This window comes from Musca domestica, unplaced genomic scaffold (genome assembly GCF_030504385.1).
Source record: "Musca domestica strain aabys unplaced genomic scaffold, Musca_domestica.polishedcontigs.V.1.1 59, whole genome shotgun sequence".
NCBI lineage: Eukaryota > Metazoa > Arthropoda > Insecta > Diptera > Muscidae > Musca > Musca domestica.
Window position 1 is genome coordinate 1,757,646 of NW_026712362.1, and position 25,284 is coordinate 1,782,929.

Below are 25,284 nucleotides of genomic sequence, written 5' to 3' on the forward strand. Positions count from 1 at the left end.
GTCCAACAAAGAGAGCTTCAAAAATCTCTCAAACTCTAGGCCTCGTCCTTACATAGGGACCTTAAAAAATAAAAAAACTTTTCAAAAATCCATGACATGGCCTTTCAATAAGGGATTCAAAAATCTGCCGAATATATTCACGTCGTGGCCCTACAAAAGGAGCTTCAAAAATCTGCCGAAAATTCAAGTCATGGCCAGGGAAAGGGAGCTTCAACAAATCTTTCGAAAATCCACGACTTACAAAGGGAGCTTCAAAAAGCTTTTAGGAATCCATGGCCTTACATAAGGGGCTTCAAAAAACTGGCGAAAATTCAGGCCATGGCATTACAAGGGAGCTTCAAAAATCATTCAAACTTCCACGCTTTAGCCTTTAAAAAAATGAAAAGTCTTTCAAAAATCCACCCAGAGCGTCAAAAAGGGGCCTTCAAAAAACCTTTAAAATCCCACGCTTTTGCTCGACGCTTGAAAAAATCTATAGTGGGGTCACATAAAATGTGTCACAAAAAATGCAAAGAAAAAATACACCTTGGCCTTATAAAAATGCAGGTCTTTTCTTCTGAAAAATCGCAACAAGTGAGGTATTGCTTTTTAGACGGCCCAGAGCCTATAGACTTGCCTTTCAAGTGGTTAATTGCAGATAAACTGCCCAACATGCCATCAATGACATTTCAGATCTTCCTTGATCGATATACTTACTTCTGTGCGTCTGCAGCCGATACACTTGTTTTTCAGTCTGATCATGGTATAAAAACTGTCTTTCAGGTCAAGCGATAGCCAATAGCCCACCTCCAAAAGCCTTTCAGGCCAGCCATAATTAATAGACTTGTTTTTCGTGTCATCCCTAGCCGCTAGGCTTGCTTTTCACACCGTAAATTACCGATTGAATTCGTTTACACCCGAAGAGCTTGACAATATAGTGGTATACTGTCGATAGACTTGAAACAGGATTTAACTTCGTCGTTAAAAACATAAAATCTACTACAAACCGTCTATAAAAGGATATACTTATTTTAGGCCGCCTACATCCGATTTCCTTAGGGTCGATACCATTTAAACGAAAAAAAGTCTCCAAATATGTCTTTATCCCCGTCAGCTCGCCTATAGAGCAGTTGGCTTCCTTTGAGCTCGTCTATAGAGAAGTAGGCTCTCTGTGAGCTCGTCTATAGAGAAGTAGGCTCCTGTGAGCTCGCCTATAGAACAGTAGGCTCCTGTGAGCTCGCCTATAGAGCAATATGATTCGTATAAGCTCGCCTATAGAGCAATAGGCTCCCTATTGAAAGGCTCGCCTATCAAGTGATAGACTCCTTGTCAGCTTGCTATACAGCGATAAACTCACTGTCAGCACGCATATATAGCGATAGACTCCCATTCAGCTCACTTTTATGAATATGGGCTCCATTTAGTCCTTCAAATATTGAGATAGACTCAACTAGTCTATAAAATCTCTTAAGATCGTCTATAGGCTATCATTTGAATTCGGCATTAGACTCCCTTTTTGAACTCGTCTATATTTTTAGATCGGGGCTCTCTTTCAAGCCTGTAAAGTTCGTCGACAGACCTTTACTAACTCTCATTTTAGATACCCCCTTTCAGATTATCTTTAAAAAACAACCTCAGCTAGTCTACTGACTCTGGTTTTATTCGGCCCGAGGCTCACTTTTCATATAGCGTATAGACACCCTTTCAGCTCACCGATGTAGATCCTTACGCAGGCTACCAATATTATCTTTTTTTAACTTCGTTTAATTTTTTTTTTTCTCTCTCTCTCTCTCCCTTTTTTAGCGTCCCTGCGAATGCCAGCGACAACGCAAACGTTGCTATTGTTTCCGTCCACATCGTAATGAAAATTGGTTATTTTCACGATACTCCACGGGCTGGAGATGTGGTCTACATGCCGATTGGACAGAGCTAACCAGCTGCGTCGATCAAGTGTTGGATAAAAACGAAGGTGAATCGGCAAAACGGAGATATTTCTATATCTCATTGATACGAGAACCTTTGGCGCGTTATATGTCCGAATATCGCCATGTTAAACGTGGTGCAACATGGAAAAATTCACGCCATTGGTGTCTGGGTAGACAAGCGACACAGAAGGAACTGCCACCCTGTTATAAGGGTGATGATTGGTTGGATGTAACCATTGATGATTTTGCCGGTTGTGAATCGAATCTGGCCACAAATCGTCAGACACGAATGTTGGCCGATTTAGCACTGGTTGGATGTTATAATAAATCGGCAATGCCTGCCCATGAGAGGGATCGGGTAATGTTGGCCAGTGCCAAGAGGAATTTGGCATCGATGGCCTATTTTGGTTTGACGGAGTATCAAAAGGTGAGTGGAAGGTTTAAATAATTGCAGTATTATTTTTTAATACTTTTGTTTTTTCTTTTGCAGATCTCCCAGTACATATTCGAAGAGACTTTCAATTTACGCTTTGCCATTCCATTCGAACAGCACAATAACACTTTGTCCGTTTCGGCCATACACAATCTGAGACCGGATCAAAGAAGAAAAATAGAAGAATTAAATAGTTTAGATATAGAATTATATGCTTTTGCCAAAAATTTATTATTCGAAAGGTAAGTAACCTGGGGCAAGAGGCTTCATGATGAATATATATAGTAAATGGAGATTAACATTTATTTCATTAATAGGTACATTTCCGCAGTAGTCAATAGGCAGACAGACTCCCTGCCAGGTCGGTTATAAGGCAATTGACACCCTTCCAGCTTGTCTATAGAGCAATAGACTCCTTTACTAGCCAATTGAGCGATCGTCTACCTCTTAGCTCGTCTAAAGTGCTATAAACTTCCTGTGAATTTGGCAATGTAGCGATAGACTCCCTGTCGTTTCGCCTAAAGATAGTCCTGCCGTCATCGTCTAAATAGGCTCCATTTAAACTCACCCACAGAACTACGTGTAGCAGGCTCATAGAGCTCTCCTATCAGCTCTCAAATAGACTCCCTGTCACCTCGACTATAAAGCGATAGACTCTATCACCTTCCCTATAAATTGATACTCTTATATTCCTAGCTCGCCTTTAGACCGATATGCTCCCTGTCAGCTCGCCTATAGACCGATATGCTCCCTGTCAGCTCGCCTATAGACCGATATGCTCCCTGTCAGCTCGCATATAGACCGATATGCTCCCTGTCAGCTCGCCAATAGACCGATATGCTCCCTGTCAGCTCGCCTATAGACCGATATGCTCCCTGTCAGCTCGCCTATAGACCGATATGCTCCCTGTCAGCTCGCCTATAGACCGATATGCTCCCTGTCAGCTCGCCTATAGACCGATATGCTCCCTGTCAGCTCGCCTATAGACCGATATGCTTCCTGTCAGCTCGCCTATAGACCGATATGCTCCCTGTCAGCTCGCCTATAGACCGATATAATCCCTGTCAGCTCGCCTATCAAACGGTAGACATCCTGTCAGCTCGCCTATAAACCTTTCTCTATAGACTACCTTTTTTAGTTCGCCTGGAGAATACCTTTTTACTCGTCATCTACTGATAAACTTATCAGTTTGCCTATACATTCCTTTTTTCACTCGTATGTAGCCTTCTTCTGCTTATCATCTCACCCAGAATACTCCAGAGACATCGTCTATAGATCCCATTTCCAGTTTGGCTAAACTCGCCTATAGAAGTCCTTTTAGTTAGTCTAGAGGTTCCATTTTCGGGTAGTCTACAGACTACCTTGGACTTGTCTATTGCCCACCTTTTCCATTCAACAGAGTTTACCTATTCAGCACGCCTATAAAACCCTTTCCTACTCCCCTTCAGCTCCCTCATTAGCTCGTCCTTAGGCTTCTTTTCTGCTGCTCATAAATCCCGTATCGCCTTCTCTATATAATCCCTTTCAGCTAGTCTATCGACTCCCTTTTACCCAGTCTATAGACTCGCTTTTCGGATATTTCGGTTATTTTATTGACTACCCTCTTTGCTCTTCGATTGTCTGTCTTCTCTGCTCATTAGAGAATTTATGTTTAAAGACCTCTTTTTCTGCTTGTCTATGGAATGCCTTTTGGCTAGCCTATGGACTTTATTTCTGCCAGTTTTAGGCTATTTATAGAAAGTCCTTTCCGTTCGTCGACAGACCGCCATTTTGAGCTCGCCTGAAGATTTCCTTTTTAGCTCGAAAGGAGATCCCCTTTTTAGTTCGTGAATAGGTTCCCTTACCATTGCCTTTTTCACTCGACTATAGCCTTATTTTTCCACTTTTCTTTGCTCTTCCATATCAGTTTGATTCTCTTTTATATTGTCAGGGCCTCCCTTTAAACTCATTCAGAGACACTTTAAGCTTATCTATATAGACTCCCTTTTTCGCTCGTCTATTGATTCTCCTTTTGTCGCTTTTGGAGACTCCACTTTCAGCTAATCTGGAGACTTCCTTTTCCGCTTATCTAAAAAATCTCTTTTATGTCCGCTTTTAGACTCGTATATGGATCACTTTATTTGCTCCCTTTTGAATTTGTTCAGAGACTCCACTTTTAGTTCATCTAAACCCTTCCTTTTCGGTTCGTCTATAGAATATTTTTTCTGTTGGACCTTAGACTCGTAAATGGGTTTCTTTATTAGCTCCAAGACCTTTTCAGCTTGTCTGTAGACACCTTTATCAGATATTTCTCATATTTTCTTTTTTTATAAAAATTTTGTTGATAATTTCCCTATAATTTTTTTTTTTTTCTAATTTCCACCTCTTTTTTCCAGATTCGAACACTTGAAAGCACGAGACAACGATTTTGAAAAACGATTTGCCAATTTGGGTAATATATACTACAAGCAGGGTGTTACCGAATTCAATTGGGACAGTAATATAGATGAGACTGTGAGTACAGAGCACTGAAGGTGATTGATCGAATGATAGACGTTAAGGATCATCAAAACGAAAAAAAATAGTCCTCGCCCAAGAAAAACTCTACACTATGTAAGGATCACATGAAAGGAGTTCGTTATTAACGTATCAGCATTATGCAATTCCCTCCCTCCATCCCACTTCGTCTCATTTGACTGCTCCCACAGAGATGAATACACCCAGAGAATTACATAACATAACCGGGAAAACTGACTAAAACAAAAATAACCATTAACAAAACGTTTGTTGCAAAACCAAAAATTATTATAAATAATTATAAACAAAAAAAGAAATAGTGAAAAAAATTAAAATATTGTAGAATTAAGTAGTATTCCAATACACAGCGACACATTTACATACACAAACACAAAAGTAATTCATTAGCAATGCATTTATTAGTTATTTAGAATCTGTTTCTCTATGTCGATACCTATCTGAAAGCGAAAGAAAAACATCATTCCAAATTTAATTTTTTTTAATCGAATCAAAAATCATATTTGGAATGCTATTTTTCGTTCGCTTTTTCTTTCATATCGGCATAGGGAAACAGGTCTTTAGTTTTTTTTTTATTTATTAGAAACAGAAAAATATACAAATCCAACTATGAATCTGACCTGCTAGACAGACCCATAATTTGTAAGCCCTTTTTTATATAAAAAAATAGTAAGCCCAACAAAAATGTGCATTTGAAATTGATACACGTAAAATAATTAGATAAAATACCCCAAGGGAAGGAGGTCTGCCCTAAAAGACTATTTTGATTGGACAAATAAAGAAAAGTTAATTAAACAATAATTAGTAAATAGTTCCAAATCTTTGGCCATTGTACGGAAATGATTGCAAGTTTTTATACCCTCCAACATTCTATGAAGGGTATATTAACTTTGCCATTCCGTTTGTAACTCCTCGAAATATTCATAATTAAGCCTACAAAGTATACATATTTTGGATTAGCGTAAAATTCTAAGCCATGTCCGTCTGTCAGTCCGTCTATCTGTCTATTGTAATTCATCTTTCGATCGAATTGAGATAGAAGGCTAAAATTTTGCATACATACATAGTTAACCAGTAGGCAGATTAAGTTCGTAAATGGGCCATGTCGGTCCATGTTTTCGTATAGCCTCCATATAACGCTACCTCCTTATGTTCGGTATTTTGATGATTTTAGTGGCATTATTTACCGGACAAAAATTTGTGTATGCAGGTCCAAGTGTTCGTATAGCCTCCATATAATTATTTCAAATTTTGTACTGGAAGATCGTAATGGGTACTACAACCTATGGTAAAAAATTTGTTTATGCATGTCCACGTCTTGGTATAGCCCCCACATAACAGTACCTCCCGATATTCGGTATTTTGCATGATTTTAGCGACATTATTTACCGGAATTATTTCAAAATTCGTACTGGAAGATCTTAATGGGTACTACAGCCTATGACAAAAATTTGTGTATGCAGGTCCAAGTCTTCGTATAGCCCCCATGTAACGGTATCTCCCAATATTCGGCATTTTGATGATTTCAGCAACATTATTTACCGGAATTATTTCAAATTTCGTATTTAAAGTTCGTAATGGGTACTACAACCTGTGGCAAAAAATTTCGTATACAGGTCCACGTCTTCCTATAGCCCCCATATAACGGTACCTCCCGATAGTCGGTATTTTAATGATTTGAACGACATTATTCGGCGGAATCGTTTCAAATCTCATACTGGAAGATATTAAGGGGTACTACAACCTATGGCGAAAATTTTCGTATGCACATCCACGTCTTCGTATAGCTCCCATATAACGGTACCTTCCGATATTCGGTATTTTCATGATTTAAACGGCATTATTTACGGGAATTGTTTCAAATTTGGTATTTAAAGATCCTAATGGATACTACAACCTATGGCAAAAAATTGCGTATGCAGGTCTACGTCTTCCTATAGCCCCCATATAACGGTACCTCCCGATATTCGGTATTTTCATGATTTGAACGACATTATTCTGCGGAATTATTTCAGATTTCGTATTTGAAGTTCGTAATGGATACTACAACCTATGACAAAAATTATTGTATGTAGGTCCAAGTCTTCGTATAGCCCCCTATAACTGTACCTCCCGATATTCAATTTTTTGACGATTTCAACGACATTATTCGGCGGAATCATTTAAAATTTCGTATTGAAGGATTTTAATGGGTACTAAAACCTATGACAAAAAATTGTGTATGCAGGTCCACGTCTTCGTATAGCCCCCATATTACGGTACCTCCCGATATTCGGCATTTTCATGATTTAAACGGCATTATTTACGGGAATTGTTTCAAATTTGGTACTTAAACATCCTAATGGGTATTACAGCCTATGACAAAAATTTGTGTATGCAGGTCCTAGTCTTCGTATAGCCCCCATATGACGGTACCTCCCGATATTCGGTATTTTCATGATTTTAGCGACATTGTTTACCGGAATTATTTCAAATTTCGTACTGGAAGATCTTAATGGGTACTACAGCCTATGACAAAAATTTGTGTATGCAGGTCCAAGTGTTCGTATAGCCTCCATATAACGGTACCTCCCGTTATTCGGTATTTTCATGATTTAAACGGCATTATTTACGGGAATTGTTTCAAACTTGGTATTTGAAGATCCTAATGGGTACTACAACCTATGGTAAAAAATTTCGTATGCAGGTCAAAGTCTTCGTATAGCCCCAATATAACGGTACCTCCCTATATTCGGTATTTTCATGATTTTAGCGACATTATTCGCCGGAGTAGTTTCAAATTACGTATTTAGAGTTCGTAATGGGTGCTACAACCTATGACAAATATTTGTGTATGCAGGTCCAAGTCTTCGTATAGGCCCCTATAACTGTACCTTCCCATATTCGGTATTTTGATGATTTAAACGGCATTATTTACGGGAATTGTTTCAAACTTGGTATTTGAAGATCCTAATGGGTACTACAACCTATGGTAAAAAATTTCGTATTCAGGTCAAAGTCTTCGTATAGCCCCAATATAACGGTACCTCCCTATATTCGGTATTTTCATGATTTTAGCGACATTATTTACCGGAATTATTTCAAAATTCGTACTGGAAGATCGTAATGGGTACTACAGCCTAGTTTTCCACTGATTTATCTAAAAATTGGTATATGTAGGTCATAATGGGTACAACAGCCCATGGCAAAAAACTTCGCAAGCAGGACCAGGTCTTCGTATAGCCTTCATATAACAGTTTTCATTTAAGTGGAAGTTTTTTTTGAAAATTTTTAAGTTCCTTCCAAATGTTGGAGGGTATTAAAAATTCGGCCCGGCTAAACTTAGCTGCTTTTTTATTTGTTGGATATTTTTTTATTAAGGAATACAAATATTTCGAATATATCAGATATAAAATAAAAAAAAGACGAAACATATGTCTACTATTAAATTTCTTTTTCCAGACCCTTCTCTACTTTGAGCGACTTTAAAGGAATTTAGCTCTTTTCATTAAAATTGATTTTAATGACTATTCTGCCTTTGATAATCCAATAGAAAATTGGATCCATTTCAATAACGTGTCGCTCAGCACTTCCCTTGTTTTTGAGCAATTCTTTAAATTTCTTTATTTTTGTCTTCCATTCCAAGGGGTATTTTTCGCTATATCTTCACACACACAACACAATACCAATTTTTTGACACCATACGGAATTTAGATTTATAAAACCATACACACCAGTTGACGACGAGTATATACAACAATATATTATTACATAAGAATTAATTATATACGATGATATAGCTTTTAAGCTTTAGCTTTTAGAAACCAAAATTTGTTTTAAGAAAACGAACAATTTACTCGATAATCTATGAAATGTATTTTTTTGTTTTTTTTTTTTCAAATAGTTTGTTTATTATTTTAAGTGTCAATTGTACATACAGTCATAATGTTAAAAAATTTATTATTTTTTTGCCTTATTAATTTTAAACAATAGTTTGAATTCCATTAAAGTATTTATACATATACATATATTTTCTTAAAAGTGGAGATCCGAGCTTTGAAAATGTTCTTATAATACGTTTTGAAATATCTTGGTATTTTTTTCCAATTTTTAAAATTGTCTTCCTTAATTAATTTGAAAAAATAACCAAATTTTTAACGGATGGAAGGAAAGTCGCAATTTTTGCCAGTCCAACAAAAGAAATTTTGAATATCTTCATTCATTCGAGGATTAAAAATAAAATTTGACGAGGATGAAACCGTTTTCACTTTTCGAAAGCACAGCTAATTTAAGTATCTCTTGAAGAGTCCTCATGGCAGATTTTATGTTGAATCTAGGAGGCATTACCTCATATTCTCGCCAGTGCACTGTGCAAACAAAAAAAAAAAAAAAAAAAAACAAACAAAACAAATTGCAGGCAAAATTTAACAGTATATGAAAGTAGAGCGAAAAATAAAAACCACATGTAACCAGAAATAAAGAAGGCAGATTCTCCCCTCTTGTACACTTTTGGAAATCAAAGGATTTTTAAAGGAGATAAAAAACTGCAACAAAGTCAAATGCCATAATTTTGACATTTTTTTTTTAATTTTATTGAATGAAAGCAAAAATGTCGGAAATAGCATCAAATTTTAGAATAAGTTTAGATTTGTTCGAATTGGTAACCTTTGGAAAGAATTATGGCCTTTAATCGGCCAATAAAACCGTCACATGCTGGTCGAATGTTGCTCTGCGGTATTTTGGCTGATTCCCGGCAAAGCGCTTGCTTAAATTGATCGACACTTTGATACTTATTAGTGTCAACCTTGCTTTCCAGAATAGGTTTAGATTTGTTCGAATTGGTCACCTTTTTCACCTACTATGGCCTTCAGACGGCCAACGGAACCGTCACACGTTGCTCGAATGTTGGTATGCGGTATTTTGGCTCATTCCCGGCGTAGCGCCTCATTTTGTAACCATTCTTATGTGGCGCCTGCTGAGTGCGAATGTCCAAGGTCTCCGGTCAAAATGTTTGCGTATCCAAGGCTTTAATACACCCTCCAGAATATTTTCGCTATAATAATCGGCATTTATTCTGATGCCACGGTCGATTAATAGGAGCGTAGGGCAATCATCGGCTGTTATGGCGGCCCACACCACACCATGGCCCACGCTTGAGTTCTGGTTGCCAACTGAAGGTGCACATTTTCAGCCGACCTCTTTGGCAAGTAAAAACACGATCATTTTGTTTGTTTGCAAACTGCTGGATAACGAATGTTTTCTCATCGGAGAAACCCAAATTCGGCACTTCACCACTTTCGGCCAAGCGAAGCAACTCTTTAGCTCTTTTGAGTCTATTTTCTTTCTGTGGCGGTGTAAGTTCTTGCACTTTTCGGAATTTTTGAATGGCCTTACCCCGAGCTCATTTTTCAATATTTGCCGAATGGAATATTGTGATATGTTCAGCTCACGAACCATTTTCGGCCATTGCGACGGGGGTTTCAATCAAGTCGCTTCTTTATTTTTCGAACCATTTCTGCTGATGTTGCCGTTTTCTTCCGTTTACTTCCTTGACGTCGGGTTACGCAACCAGTATCACTGTAACGAGCGATGGTACGAGACACCAAAGATTTATTCACATTTTTTTTGGTTTTCCAGCCAAATTTAAAGAAATCACACTATCACGCTTGAATTCCTTCACGAATAACTTTTGGAAAATTCTCACCAAAATGCTTTTGTACGCTTGTAAACAATATAATGACCTGTCACTGGAATAATTTTAATAGCTGTCGAACGAGTGGTTTAGAAATGACAACAGTCTGAAGTTGGTTGCAGTTTTTTCATACTCACCCTGTATTTATAAGGTAAAGTATTAAGGCAGATTTTGGCTCAAAATATTGTAGCTATATGTATGGTTTATTCTGAGATTTGTAATGAAATTTTGTGTAGAATATTTCTTCTTTTGAAATCTTCGTCACAAAATGAAATCTTATGTTACTTTCAGGCGTCAACTCGAAAAAAGTGCGAGAAAAAAATTATCAAAAAATTCTGAAATATTTTCGCGATTTATTGGCAATAATTTCTTGATATATAATGGATTTAGAGATTTCTTTTCATAGGTGACATACAGTCGAATGTGATGAGGAACAGTTTTGTCTTTGACGTCATATTTCTAAAGTGAAGTATTAAGTGAGATTTTGGCTTACAGTTGAAACGTATTAAATTAACAGTAAAAAATCCCATTCTCATAATTTTCACTTGTAGTTTATAAATTTCGAATGTATTTATCTTAAAAACTATTTTACCTAGAGGTATAGTTTGTTCTGAGATTTTTAATGAAATGTTGTGTAGAATATTTCTTCTCTTGACACCATCTGCCTTAAACGAGATTTTATGTTACTTTCAGGCGTCAACTCGAAAAAAGAACGAGAAAAAATTTATCAAAAAATTAGGAGTTATTTTTGCCATTTTTTTTTTTTTTTTGCAATATTGATGTATCTGTATTTTTGGTATACAATGAAAATAGAAATTTTGATTCTTTGGAGACTTATAGTGAAATTTGATTAGGAATATTTTTGTCTCTGCAGTCATTTTGCTAAAACAATGTTTTCTGGGAGATTTTTGCATAAACTCGTATGAAGTACGGCTTTAACCCTAAAACGTGTTTTTTTTTAATAATTATGTATTCCTGGCGTTTAGGTTAGATTTAGACTTTTGTTGTCTTCTAGGACCTATAGTAGAATTTTATGACAAATAATTTTGTAAAATATTTTGACTTGCTACGATCCCGTTTAAAAGGACTTTTTAGCCCTATTTTCGGAAAAGTACCCAAAAATACCTCTTTTTCACTCGTTGTAGGTTTAATACATCTAACCAAAATAATCCTCGTATGGTTATCCACAATATCGCCGAAGACACTATATACCTAAAATCGATCGATTTCAAGGAATCCTTATCCAAAACAAAATAAAAAAAATAAAAAATGTTGTGAAGAGAGTCAAAAATTTTCGTATGCAGGTCCACGTGTTCGTATAACCGCCATGTAACGATTTTTATTAAAGAGGTAGTTTTCGGAATTTTTTGAAATTTTTTAAGTTCTTTCGAAATGGTGGAGGGGATTAAAACTTCAGCCCGGCCGAACTTAGCTGTTTTTTTTATTCGTTCTTTATTAAAACTAATTTATTGCTAAAATGAAATGCCATGAGAATGGCTTTGTCAGTCCATTTTTTCTGATTTTTTTACTTTCCCCCAACAACATTTGAATATCCTCCCGGTAGAATATTAATGGAAAAAATCTATATACTATTATAAGACCAAAGCTCGATCCACATACACACACACACACAAAATATGTATTTAGCTTTTAATTTATTTATTTTACTTAATATTCTTTTCCTTTTTTTCTTAAACGACTGATTGTATTTTTAGGATTTTTTTTGTTTTATTGTTAAATACAAAACAAAAAATACCAATAAAATTTACAATACAATTTTTTTGTACATTGTAAATATAGGAGCTGCAAAGAAAATACTACAAAAATTGAAATTCAACACAAAATGGGAAATACTTAAACCACAATAGTTTTCAAATGCTTCGTAAACAGTCCATGGTTATAGGGTTTTTTTTATAACAATTTCATGACATTTCAAATAGACTCTTGTGTTCAAAAGTATTCCAAAAAAAAAAAAATATCGGTCAAAAGTTATGTTTATTAAACAAAAAAAGAAAAACGAATACACTTTAATAATTTTAAGGACAATAAAAAAAACTCCAAAACTCGAAATAAAAAAATAAATTGAAAAAAAGACAAACGTTTAGTGACAGAAAATAACTCAAACCCAGACACACATTCAAAAAGTCTAGACTTAAGGCCTTGGCTAAATATTGACAAACACACACACAGACACAATTAGTTATAAGAAAACACAATGCATTTCAAATAAAAAAGAATATAAATTAATAAAAAATATTAATAAAAAACAAAGTATTGTAAACAAATTAAATAATTTTTTGATACTACAAAAATACAAAAAAAAAAAATTAAAAATTTACAAAAAAAAACCCTGTATTAAATTAAGTCGTAAAAAAGTTAATCTCAACTTTTTTGTTTCTGCAACCAAGTGAAAAATTCTATAGGTTATATATTTTTTAAAAATACAACTAAATATTATTATTATTATTTTTAGGTTATGTTTAGGCAACGACCCTAACATAACCTTTAAACAAAAAAACTAGAAGCTCATGTGCCATTTTTTTGTAAATTCTATTCATACTGACATACATAACATAACGCGGATGATTGTCTTGTTAAATCTTAAATTTTAATAAACAAAAATAATAACAATAACAATAATTTTAACTATTAAGTAAACTTTTATTTAACTTTAGTTTTTTATTATTAAATTACCAAAAATTGTGCAATTTTGTTTTTATTTTTTTTTTTATTGTAATATTTTTTTTTGTAACACTATTATGTTAACAGTATAAATAAAAAAACAAATCTATAAGAAACAAACAAATCAACAACTTATTGATATTACTATAAAATAACAATTACAACAATAAAAAAAAACGAGAAAACACAAAATAAAATTATAAAAAATATTAAAACCAAAGAAAATGTGTTTTATTTCCAAAAAATAGTGTGGATTTTTAAAAATTATTAGTTCTTTTAACTACAAAAAAGTAGATTTTTTTAAAAATATTTTTTTTAAATCTTCAGCGACGTTGATTTGTTTTAAAAAATATTTTTTCAAAAGCTACAACAACGTGGATTTTTTAAAAATTATTTTTTCAAAAACAGCAACAACGTTGATTTTTTAAAAATTATTTTTTCAAAAGCTACAACAACGTGGATTTTTTAAAAATTATTTTTTCAAAAGCTACAACAACGTAGATCTTTTAAAAATTATTTTTTCAAAAACTACAAAAACGTGGATTTTTTAAAAATTATTTTTTCAAAAGCTACAACAACGTGGATTTTTTTAAAATTATTTTTTCAAAAGCTACAACAACGTGGATTTTTTAAAAAATTATTTTTTCAAAAGCTACAACAACGTGGATTTTTTAAAAATTATTTTTTTTTCAAAAGCTACAACACGTGGATTTTTTAAAAATTATTTTTTCAAAAGCTACAACAAAGTGGATTTTTTAAAAATTATTTTTTCGAAAGCTACAAAAACGTGGATTTTTTAAAAATTATTTTTTCAAAAGCTACAACAACGTGGATTTTTTAAAAATTATTTTTTCAAAAGCTACAACAACGTGGATTTATTTAAAAATTATTTTTTTCAAAAGCTACAACAACGTGGATTTTTTAAAAAATATATTTTAAAAAGCTACAACAACGTGGATTTTTAAAAAAATATTTTTTTCAAAAGCTACAACAACGTGGATTTTATAAAAATTATTTTTTTTAAAAAGCTACAACAACGTGGATTTTTAAAAAATTATTTTTTTTCAAAAACTACAACAACGTGGATTTTTTAAAAATTATTTTTCAAAAGCTACATCAACGTGGATTTTTTAAAAAAATATTTTTTCAAAAGCTACAACAACGTGGATTTTTAAAAAATTATTTTTTTTCAAAAACTACAACAACGCGGATTTTTTAAAAATTATTTTTCAAAAGCTACAACAACGTGGATTTTTTAAAAAAATATTTTTTCAAAAGCTACAACAACGTGGATTTTTAAAAAATTATTTTTTTTCAAAAACTACAACAACGCGGATTTTTTAAAAATTATTTTTCAAAAGCTACAACAACGTGGATTTTTTAAAAAAATATTTTTTCAAAAGCTACAACAACGTGGATTTTTAAAAAATTATTTTTTTTCAAAAACTACAACAACGCGGATTTTTTAAAAATTATTTTTCAAAAGCTACAACAACGTGGATTTTATAAAAAATATTTGTTCCAAAAACTACAACAATTAGTATGTTTTAAAAATTATTTTTTTCAAAAGCTACAACAACGTGGATTTTTTTAAAGGTGTTTTTTCAAAAGCTACATCAACGTGGATATTTAAAAAAAATATTTTTTCAAAAACTACAACAACGTGGATTTTTTAAAAATTATTTTTTTTTTAAAGACCCAACAACGTGGATTTTTTAAAAATTATTTTTTTAAAAACTACAACAACGTGGATTTTTTAAAAATTATTTTTTCAAAAGCAGCAACAACGTGGATTTTTTAAAAATTATTTTTTCAAAAGCTACAACAACGTGGATTTTTTAAAAATAATTATTTTCAAAAGCTACAACAACGTGGACTTTTTAAAAATTATTTTTTCAAAAGCTACAACAACGTGGATTTTTTAAAAATTAGTTTTTCAAAAGCTACAACAACGTGGAATTTTTAAAAATTATTTTTTCAAAAGCTACAACAACGTGGATTTTTTTTAAAAATTATTTTTTCAAAAGCTACAACAACGTGGATTTTTTAAAAATTATTTTTTCAAAAGCTACAACAACGTGGATTTTTTAAAAATTATTTTTTTGAAAACCTACAGCGACGTGGATTTTTTAAAAATTATTTTTTCAAAAGCTACAAAAACGTGGATTTTTTAAAAATATTTTTTTTTAAAAGCTATAACAACGTGGATTTTTTAAAAATTACTTTTTCAAAAGCTACAAAAACGTGGATTTTTTAAAAATATTTTTTTTAAAAGCTATAACAACGTGGATTTTTTAAAAGTTATTTTTTCAAAAGCAACAAAAACGTGGATTTTTTAAAAATTATTTTTTCAGAAGTTACAACAACGTGGATTTTTTAAAAACTATTTTTTCAAAAGCTACAACAACGTGGATTTTTTTAAAAATTATTTTTTCAAAAGCTACAACAACGTGGATTTTTTAAAAATTATTTTTTCAAAAGCTACAACAACGTGGATTTTTTAAAAATTATTTTTTCAAAAACTACAACAACGTGGATTTTTCAAAAATTATTTTTTCAAAAGATACAACAGTGTGGATTTTTAAAAATTATTTTTTCAAAAGCTACTACACCGTGGATTTTTTAAAAATTATTTTTTCAAAAGCTACTACAACGTGGATTTTTTTTTCTTTTTAGATTTTTTTTTTTTCAAAAGCTACTACAACGTGGATTTTTTTTTCTTTTTAGATTTTTTTTTTCAAAAGCTCAACAAGGTGCATTTTTTTAAATATATTTTTTTCCAAAATATATTTTTTTTTAAACTACAACAACGTGGATTTCTTATTTTTTTTTTTAATTTTTTTTTAAACCACAACAACCTGGATTTGATAACGTGGATTTAAAAAAAATGTTTTCATAAACTGGATTTTTTTTAAAAATATTTTTTTCCAAAATTACAACAACATTGATTTTTTAAATCATTTTTTCCAGAACTACAACAAACAACCTGGATTTTTATTTTTTTTTTTCAAAAACTACAAAAACATTGATTTTTTAAAAATTATTTTTTTAAAGAACTACAACAAAGTGGATTTTTTTAATTTTTTTCTAAAACTATAACAGCGTAGATTTTTAAAAAACTATTTTTTTCAAAAACTACATCAACGCAGATTTTTTAAAAATTATTTTTTTAAAAGCTACATCAACGTAGATTTTTAAAAATTATTTTTGTTCCAGATGTTTTTTTTTTAAGGACAGAAACAGCTTGGCTTTTTTATTTCAATATTTATTTCGACTCTAAATGATTACATAATATATTTTCTTATTGGCTACTTTTGCAGCTTTGTGAACACATTATTATTGGTTTTTACCATTTTCTTCCTCTAGCCATCCTCAATAATTCGGTCCCTTGTTGTAGTAATTTTGGGGTCCTTTGTTATTTTGCGGTCCCTTATTGCTCCATTGCTGTTGGGCCAATTGCAGAGGATAAGTATAGGCTGCCATGTATGAACTACAATCTGGACAACTGCCAGGCTGGCCAGGAGGTCCACGAGTACCGGGTTCACCTAAAACAAAACGGTTACTTGTTTGCCAATACCACCAGTATGTGTGTGTCAATTAACCTGGTTTACCAGTGTCACCACGTTCACCGGGTCTGCCGGGAGCGCCATCAATACCCACTCCAGCAGGACCTGGGGCTCCAGGTGGTCCCATGGGTCCCTCACGACCCTCACCGGGATAACCACGATCACCTTTTTCGCCATCACGTCCGGGTGGGCCCATTTCTCCAGGTGCCCCCGGGTGGCCATTTAGGCCAGGATAACCACGCTCACCTTGTGGGCCTCGAGGACCAGGTTCACCTAAAAAAATGTTGAAATACACATTAAATTAAGGACTTGGGAATAATTTCCCTTTTACATACCCTGTATGCCCTGAGGTCCAGGTGGTCCTGGACGACTTACACCCCTGCGTCCGGGTGGACCAGGTGGTCCCATAAGGTTGTGTGAAATTTCACTGATATAATCCCGCACCACAGCCATGCAAATATCACGAATGCGTCCCTCATCAAAATTGTAATTAAAATTATCAGCCGGTTGGCCAGGAAGACCGGGCGTTCCAGGCATACCTTGAGGGCCCGGTTGACCAGGTTGACCTGGTGCTCCGGGCATACCAGGTGGTCCCATGGGACCAGTCTTAGTTTCCCAACCAGCTTCGTTATGTATTGAGGCTGGTCCAGGAGGGCCAGGTGGACCAGGGGGTCCAGGACGTCCATCGGCACCATCTAAGCCGGGTAGACCTCTTTCGCCCTTTTCTCCAGGTGTGCCAGGTTCACCAGGAGGACCTGTAATGGTGAGTGAGACATGTTATATATTTATGTGTTAGTGTTTCTTTGGGTTACATACCTTGAACTGCCAATCCCAATTGTCCATCTTGGGGGGAGACAACTCCGGGCGGACCGGGTGGACCAGGCAAACCTCTGTCACCTTTGTCTCCTTTTTCACCGGATTCACCGGGGGGACCTTGAGAAAAAAAATATTTCTGAAATTTTCTTCCAAGGACATTCAGGTTTTCTTCATACCTTGTACGCCAAAACCGGGTGGTCCCTGCGGACCTGGCAGACCAGCAATGCCCTTCATGCCTGGGGCACCAGGCAGACCATTGTCTCCTCTTTCACCCTTCAATCCCCACATGCCCGGCAGGCCCGCTTCACCCTTCTCACCCTTTACACCAGCCACCTGGCCGTATGTACCAATTGAGGGAGCTGGATTTCCGGGAATACCAGCTGGACCCTATTAGAAATTCAAAAAAAAAAATATTTTCTTTTTCAATTCAAAAACCAGTAAGGAAAGCTCAAAAGTCGGGCGGGGCCGACTATATGATACCCTACACCACTATGCATATTTAGTAGAGCTCTCGTAAAAAGGTTTATACAGGGCATTTCAGAGCTCTATGATATTTGGTACAAAATCAAAATCTATCTAATTCTATCGTGCATTTTACGAACTATAGCTGTCTCTGAACCGGGTTTCTCCAAATTTTACGTATTAGCTTTTAGACTGGTGATTTGGGCTGAAATTAACCATTTAGTGCACATTTAACCCGAAATCGGATGAAGATATATATGAGAGCTATATCCAAATCTGAACCGATTTCGATAAAATTTAAAACAGCTATTCCTGTGCTCCATCTAATACCTGGTACCAATTATCACGGTTGTGGAGTGAATAATACGAATGTATGGGACTAAAACTCTAAATCGGATGAAACATATATATGGTTGCTATATCTATATCTCAACCGATTTTCACTAAATTTGATATACTTGCTTCTAGGCTGAATTTGGTCCGATGTACTAAAATTCAGTCCATTTGGACTTATATCGGCCATTTGGTGCACAATTAACCCGGAATCGGATGAAGATATATATGGGAGCTATATCCAAATCTGAACCGATTTCGATAAAATTACAAACAGCTATTTCTGGGCTGTATCTTATATCTGGTACCAAATATCATTCTTGTGGAGTGCATATTACGCATGTGAGAGGCTCAAACACCAAATCGGATGAAAGATATATATGGGAGCTATAGCTATATCTGAACCGATTTTCTCCAAATTTGATATACTTGCTTCTAGGCCGAACTCGGTTGGGTGTGCCAAAATTCAGGTAATTTGGACTGATAGTGGATATTTGGTGCACATTTAAGCCGAAATCGGATGAAGATATATATGGGAGCTATAGCTGTTTCTGAACCGATTTTCTCCAAATTTGTTGTATTTGCTTTAAGGCTAATCTCGGTCACATGTGCCAAAATTCGGGCCATTTGGGCTGATATTGGCCATTTGGTGGTCAATTAACCCGAAATCGGATGAAGATATATATGGGAGCTATATCCAAATCTGAACCGATTTCGATAAAATTTAAAACAGCTATTTCTGTGCTCCATCTAATACCTGGTACCAAATATTACGGTTGTGGAGTGCCAAAAAAATATTGTTTGGAAAATTTCATCTCAATCGGATAACAAATGCGACCTACATTTTGTTCACAAGAATACATGGACAGACGGACGGACGGACGGACAGACGGACTGACATGCATAAATCGACTCAGAAAGTGATTCTATGAAGGTTCTCAAAAGTAAATATGGGTCTATCTAGTTTCCTTCTCCATGTTACAAACAAATGCACAAAGACATAATACCCTTACCACTATGTGGTGTAGGGTATAATAAATATCTTCCACTTACCGGAGCTCCGGGCAAACCCCTGAGACCTGGTGGTCCCGGTAGGCCGGGTGGACCACTTGGACACTGTTCGGGACATGTTATGACTTCCTTGCCATGGAACGAATACGTTGGGGTACTATCAATGTTCCAGAATTTCTCTGTTGTTGTATCTAAATATCCGATATTAAAAGGTTCCCGAGGCGTTGTGGAGCTTTCAATATTATCGGGCCTATAACGATTTGTGGTGGTTGTTGTTTCTGGTTTTGGTTTTGGCCATTCGTAATGAGGGCGACTGGTGTTGGTTTGAATGTATTGAGGTAGGTCGTCGCAGGTTGTTGTGGCCGGTTTGTCTTTGTCACAGCTAAATATCATCCATTGTAAGTCGATCTACAGGGGAAGAGAGAGAGAGAGAGAGAGAGAGAGAGAGGGCGAGAGAGACGAGAGAGAAAAGAGGAAAATCAGAAAATGCTTTTGAAAATTTTTAGAGGGTTTTGGGAGAGAGCGCAGACAAAGGAATTCGTTCACCTCCATCTCCGCCAATAAATTCTAAAATTTCTCAGAAAATATTTCTGCAGCTGCCGACTATGATCTAACATACCGGAACTGTTTCCTTGCTGGAGCAGGTGCGGGCCACAGTAAAGGCACCATCGGTGGCATCAATGGGACCCCTAACATCCAAGGGGGCCTTGAAACTGCCACGATTATCCGGCACAGGTTTGCAATCCACCCACAGACGTACACCATCCTGACTGACACCCAACATGACCTTATGCCAAGAACGATCAAAAATCTTTTGGAGAACCAGAAAAAAAAAAACAAATAAAAAATAAATATTTTCCAGAAAAAAGTTGCCTCCAAAAATCCCACCTCGATTTCCTCAAACGTCACCGTCTGCAGTGAACCATCAAATTTTGGCAATGAAAATTCAATCGCATTTATTCCCGGATTTATGGTCACACTCATTAGCGATTCATATTCGTAGTCGCTCAACTCGAACAGATACCATTCGTAGCGGGGCTGTTGCTGTGGCACTCGGAAAGTACACTCGAACGAGAACTCATTGGGTATACCCTTGGGAAAGGCTCGTGACGATTCGATGGTCATATTTGAATATTCACTGATGTGATAGGCCTGCTGATAGCCTGTCGAACCGCCGATTTGTGTCACGCCCTGGGCCTCGTATTGATACTCATCGAAACGATAGGAGTGGAGAATGTCGTAGGTGGTTAGATCGGGATCGCCGGGTCGAACAACGTTGCACGGTTCAACGGGCACAAAATCGCCATCCTCATCTTCGTCGTAGTAATCGTGGCCATTGTGAACTGTGGAAAAGCAAGGATTATTTAAGAATTTTTTTTTTAAGAAACGACGAAACGGCTGTAGCTGTAATCTTGAAATTTTGGTTGAGGGTCACTCTTGGCCCGAAGGGGTCGGATAAAGCTGGGTTGTAAAGGTATTAAAGGTACTAAATATGGAACCCTTTGTATTTAGGAAGCAGTACAGCTAGAACTCTTAAATTTGAAATGAGGGTCACTGATAAAGTATATGATAGATGTACCGAAGGATTTTTGGAAATTCGTACTATAAGTGTTCGAAAAGTACTAAAATCTACTACATGCGGTACTATTTCGTATGATGTGAACGGTTAGAGCTAAAGCCTTGAAATTTGGTAACTGAGTCAAGGCTGAGAAGTAGAGTCGATGTAAAATGGTAGTTACGGAGGTGTGTACTCATGTATACGAAAGGTACTAAACGGTACAAAAATTAGTACAATTTGAATTTGGAGGAAGGGATGTAGGTGGAATCCTGAAATTTAAAATTACCATTGCTGGCGGAGTGTAGGATCGGGATATGAAGGAAGTTTTCGAAATGTGTACTTATGTGTACGAAAAGAAATAAATGGTACTAAGTTTGGTACAATTTCGGTTTAGGAGAACCGATAGAGCTGGAATTCTGAAATTTAGAAATAAGATTATAATTGCATATTGGGACTGAGAAATGTAGGTAGTTTTGGAAATTCGTACTCATGTGTACCAAATGGTACTAAATTTGGTACAATTTAAAGTTTTGGGCGAACCAATAGAGTTGGAATCCTGAATTTTGGAAATAAGATTTCTATTGCATTTTAGGACTGAGGAATATAGGTACTTTTGGAAATTCTTACAGATGTGTACTAAATGGTACTAAATTTGGTACAGTTTAAATTTTCAGAGAACCAATAGAGTTGGAATCCGGAATTTTGGAAATAAAATTACTATTTTATTAGAAGACTTGTATGACGGTAGTTTTGGAAATTCGTACTCATGTGTACCAAATGGTACTAAATTTAGTACAATTTACATTTTCGGAGAACCAATCGAGTTGTAATCCTGATATTTGAAAATTAGATTTCTGTTGGACTGTATGATGCAGGTAGCTGTGAAAAAATGTACTAAAGTGTACCAAATGGTACTAAATTTGGCACAGCTTGGATTGGGGCAAACCAATAGGGCTGATATAATCAAAATGGGAAATAAGAATATTGTGAGACGAAAAAACTGCAAAAAACTACAGAGCGAGATGAAAAAACTGCAACCAACTTCAGACTGCTGTCATTTCTAAGCCACTCGTCCGATAGCTGTTGAAATTATTCCAGTGACAGCTAATTATATTGTTTACAAGCCTACAAAAGCTTTTTGGTGAGAATTTTCCAGAAAAAAAGTTATTCGTGATGGAATTCAAGCGTGATCGAGTGATTTCTTTATATTTGGTTGGAAAACCACTAATGACTATCGTTAGAGCACTCCAGCATTTAAATGTGAATAAATCTTTTGTGTCTCGCTCGTTACCGTGATACTGGGAACGTAGCCCGACGTCAAGGAAGTGGACGGAAGAAAACAGCAACATCAGCAGAAATGGTTACAAAAGTAAAGAAGCGACTTGATCGAAACCCGCCTCGCAGTGGCCGAAAAATGGCTAGTGAGCTGAACATATCGCAATATTCCATTCGGCAAATATTGAAAAATGTGCTCGGGGTAAAGCCATTGAAATTCCAAAAAATTGCAAAAACTTACAGCGCAACAAAAAGAAAATAGACTCAAAAGAGCTAAAGATTTGCTTCGCTTGGCCGAATTTGGTTTTCTCCTCTGATGAGAAAACATTCGTTGTCCAGCAGTTTGTAAACAAACAAAATGATAGTGTTTACTTGCCAAAGAGGTCAGCTGAAAATGTGTACCTTCGGTTGGCCACCGCAACTCAAGCGCCGTCCATGGTGATGGTGTAGACCGTCATAACAGCCGATGGTAGCTCTCCGCTCGTATTAATCGACCGTGGCATCAGAATAAATGCCGAATATTATCGCGCAAAATATTCTGGGGTGTATTAAAGCCTTGGGCTGGGCACGCCAAAAATATTGGGCGGAGACCTTGGACATTCGAACAGGACTCAGCACGCGCCACCTAAGAATGGTTACAAAATGAGGTTCCTCGCTTCATTTCCAGCGCACAATAGCCACCAAAATCTACGGATACCAATCTGTTAGACTATTGCGTCTGGAGTTTTTTTGAAAGCAAGGTTGGCACTAAAAAACACCAAAGTATAGATCACCTCAAGCAAGCGCTTCACCGGGAATGGGCCAAAATGCCGCAGAACAACATTCTGGCAGCGTGTGACGGTGACGGTTTCATTGGCCGTTTGACCAATTCGAACAAATATGTAAACTTATTCAAAAATTTGATGCTATTTCCGACATTTTTTGCTTTCATTCAGTAAAATTTATTAAAAACTTCATTTTTTATCTCACCCTATAAATATATTAGATTTAGGTAAGATTCGAAATTTTAAGAATTTATAAAGAAAAAAATATATTTTCCTTAGGACAATCAAATATTCGTGTTTTTTAAAAAATATTTTTCTAAGGACTATCAAATTTTAAAATTGTAAACACAAATTTTTTTCTAAGACTATCAGGACATGGAATTAAAGAAAATATACTTTTCGAATACTGCGATGATTTCTTTTCCAAAGTCTCCTAGATTTTGAAAATTTTCGTAAAATATTTTTAAAGGTATTTTTCCGGCTTAAAATGAGAAAATTTATTTTCCAAAGAGTATAAGATTGTTTAAAAATATATATTTTTTTTTGAAAAGGCAACAGTTCTTTTAGAACTATTGACTTTTGGACTTTTTTCCTTTGCATTTTTTCCAAAGGCTGCCAGATGGTGTTTTTTAGGAGCTACTAACTTCTGGAATTTTTTCTAAAGCCTATCAGATGGCGATTTTTTAATATTTCCAATGACTCTCATATCGCGAATTTTTTGTAAAAAAAAAATTCCGAATGTCTTTCAATGGGATTTAAAATAATTTTTCAAAATCTCTTATATTCGAGATACTAAAAAAATATTTTACAAAGACTTTCAGATTGTGGTTTTTTAAATATTATTTAAAGGGCAATTAGGCCATTGGCTAAAAAATCAGAGCCATTTCTTTTATTCGTTTTTGGAAAATTTCGGATAGAGAACTTTTGAATATTTCCAGCCCATTGATGACCCTTGAAATGTCTTCTATAATTTAAATCTGCTATAGGATATTTTGTCGATATAAGAACTTTGAAATATCTTTTGTCTATAGAAGCTCCTAGAACGCCTTTAGAAATCCTTTCCAAATCTTCTGGCCATTTAAGATTTCATGAAATTTTCTTTGTTTTTTCTAAACGCTTAGCTCTTTTACAAATGCACTCTAGAATTTCCGTTATTAGCCGCTTCGAACCATTTTCCGAGTCCCGCGATATTGTGCAATTGAGACAGTATCAATTACTTTCCGTCTACTTTTTTCGGTATTTTTTAATTCATCTCTGGGTCACTTTGGGGGGTCATCAATTATTATTTTTGTCTCTTTTAACGAAGAAGGCGTACACCAACTAAATATTTGTTGTGTCTTTTATTTTTTTGATAACACTATTGGTCTTGCTGGTGATAGAGAATGCAAAGTAGAACACTCATTTATTAGACTATCTTTGTTGAGATGAGAATTTGAAATTTAATGACAAAAAATCAAAAAAATGTATTTTGACCGGAAATACATTGTGAAACCTGGCGACACTAAATTACAAAAAATTCAATTTTTTTAAATTAAATTTGGATGCAATTTCTTGAGGATATTTGTCCCTCCTTTTTTATTAACGTTCACAATTACGGTATCGAAATATAATTTTTAGATTTTTTTCACTATTTTGATTTTTTATGTTTAATTAATTTCCTGCTCCATTTTTTGTAATAAAAAAATAATTTAAAATATTTTTAATTAATTTTCTTTTACACACCACCTTGTCCCACTGCAACGGCATTTTGCAATATTTGACAAGCAAATAATAGAACCAATATTCTTTTCAATTGGCTCGACATCTTTAAGAATTTTCCTTCAATTACTTCCTCTTAAATTTTTTAGCACATTGTCTGTTCACTTTATTAAAATTGTGTGTGGAAATGTGTATCTGTTCCGCTTAGAAAAATCGCGTTCCAATTCGTTTAAAGTTCAAATCACAACTGATAGGAATCGAAACGTATTCAATTGAAAGAACAGTTTTGGGGAGCATCAAAATGTGTCTCGTCGATTTCTCTTAAATGAAACCCAATATTCTGGCTGGAGTTAGTAGTTTTGATTATTTTTTTTTTTTTGAGTTGCTGTTGTTTATTTTGAAACAGAGATTTGAAAACAAAGTATTGAATATTAACCCTTTAGGGAAAAATGACTAAAAGATTTGAATAATAAATAAGGGTGAGATTTTGAGATTTTCTGTACGTCCTCGATCGTATTTTTCAACATATTTTTTTTTGTAAAAATATACAATCTTCAATCTGATATTCCCTAAAAAATATTTTTAAAAGTATCTTCG

At 34.8% G+C, this 25,284-nt stretch overlaps 2 protein-coding genes across 4 annotated transcripts in view; one reads left to right on the forward strand and one right to left on the reverse strand.

Annotated features, from left to right (window-relative positions):
• The window catches only part of LOC101894358 (uncharacterized), a 206,390-nt gene extending 201,148 nt beyond the window's left edge, over positions 1-5,242 (forward strand). For both annotated transcript variants that reach the window (XM_059129034.1, XM_059129035.1), the window contains exons 4-6: positions 1,783-2,331; positions 2,395-2,579; positions 4,713-5,242. In XM_059129034.1, coding sequence (XP_058985017.1) covers positions 1,783-2,331; positions 2,395-2,579; positions 4,713-4,848 — 870 coding nt within the window. In that variant the 3' untranslated portion in view covers positions 4,849-5,242. The remainder of the gene's footprint in view (positions 1-1,782; positions 2,332-2,394; positions 2,580-4,712) is intronic.
• An 11,284-nt stretch (positions 5,243-16,526) lies between these two features.
• LOC101887360 (collagen alpha-1(XXII) chain-like) lies at positions 16,527-24,922 on the reverse strand. Of its 2 annotated transcripts, none has more exons than XM_059129043.1 (9): positions 24,715-24,922; positions 20,281-20,735; positions 20,012-20,203; positions 19,435-19,800; positions 17,763-17,973; positions 17,587-17,703; positions 17,106-17,525; positions 16,807-17,043; positions 16,527-16,749 (listed from the first exon to the last, which is right to left on the reverse strand). In XM_059129043.1, exons 1-9 carry the CDS (start codon positions 24,791-24,793, stop codon positions 16,577-16,579), a joined length of 2,250 nt encoding a protein of 749 aa, XP_058985026.1. In that variant the 5' UTR covers positions 24,794-24,922; the 3' UTR covers positions 16,527-16,576. The 2 variants fall into 2 exon arrangements, with proteins under 2 accessions (XP_058985026.1, XP_058985025.1); XM_059129042.1 differs by having other exon boundaries at positions 24,712-24,922.
• Between the last annotated feature and the right edge of the window lie 362 nt (positions 24,923-25,284).

Bases quoted from the DNA above. Each gene is read 5' to 3' on its own strand.
- LOC101887360 (XM_059129042.1), bottom strand. From the start codon at position 24,793: ATGTCGAGCCAATTGAAAAGAATATTGGTTCTATTATTTGCTTGTCAA. The intron at 20,736-24,711 runs GTGTGTAAAAGA...GCTTTTCCACAG, and splicing joins CGTTGCAGTGGGACAAGGTG to TTCACAATGGCCACGATTAC. The intron at 17,044-17,105 runs GTATGTAAAAGG...ACATTTTTTTAG, and splicing joins TGGACCTCAGGGCATACAGG to GTGAACCTGGTCCTCGAGGC.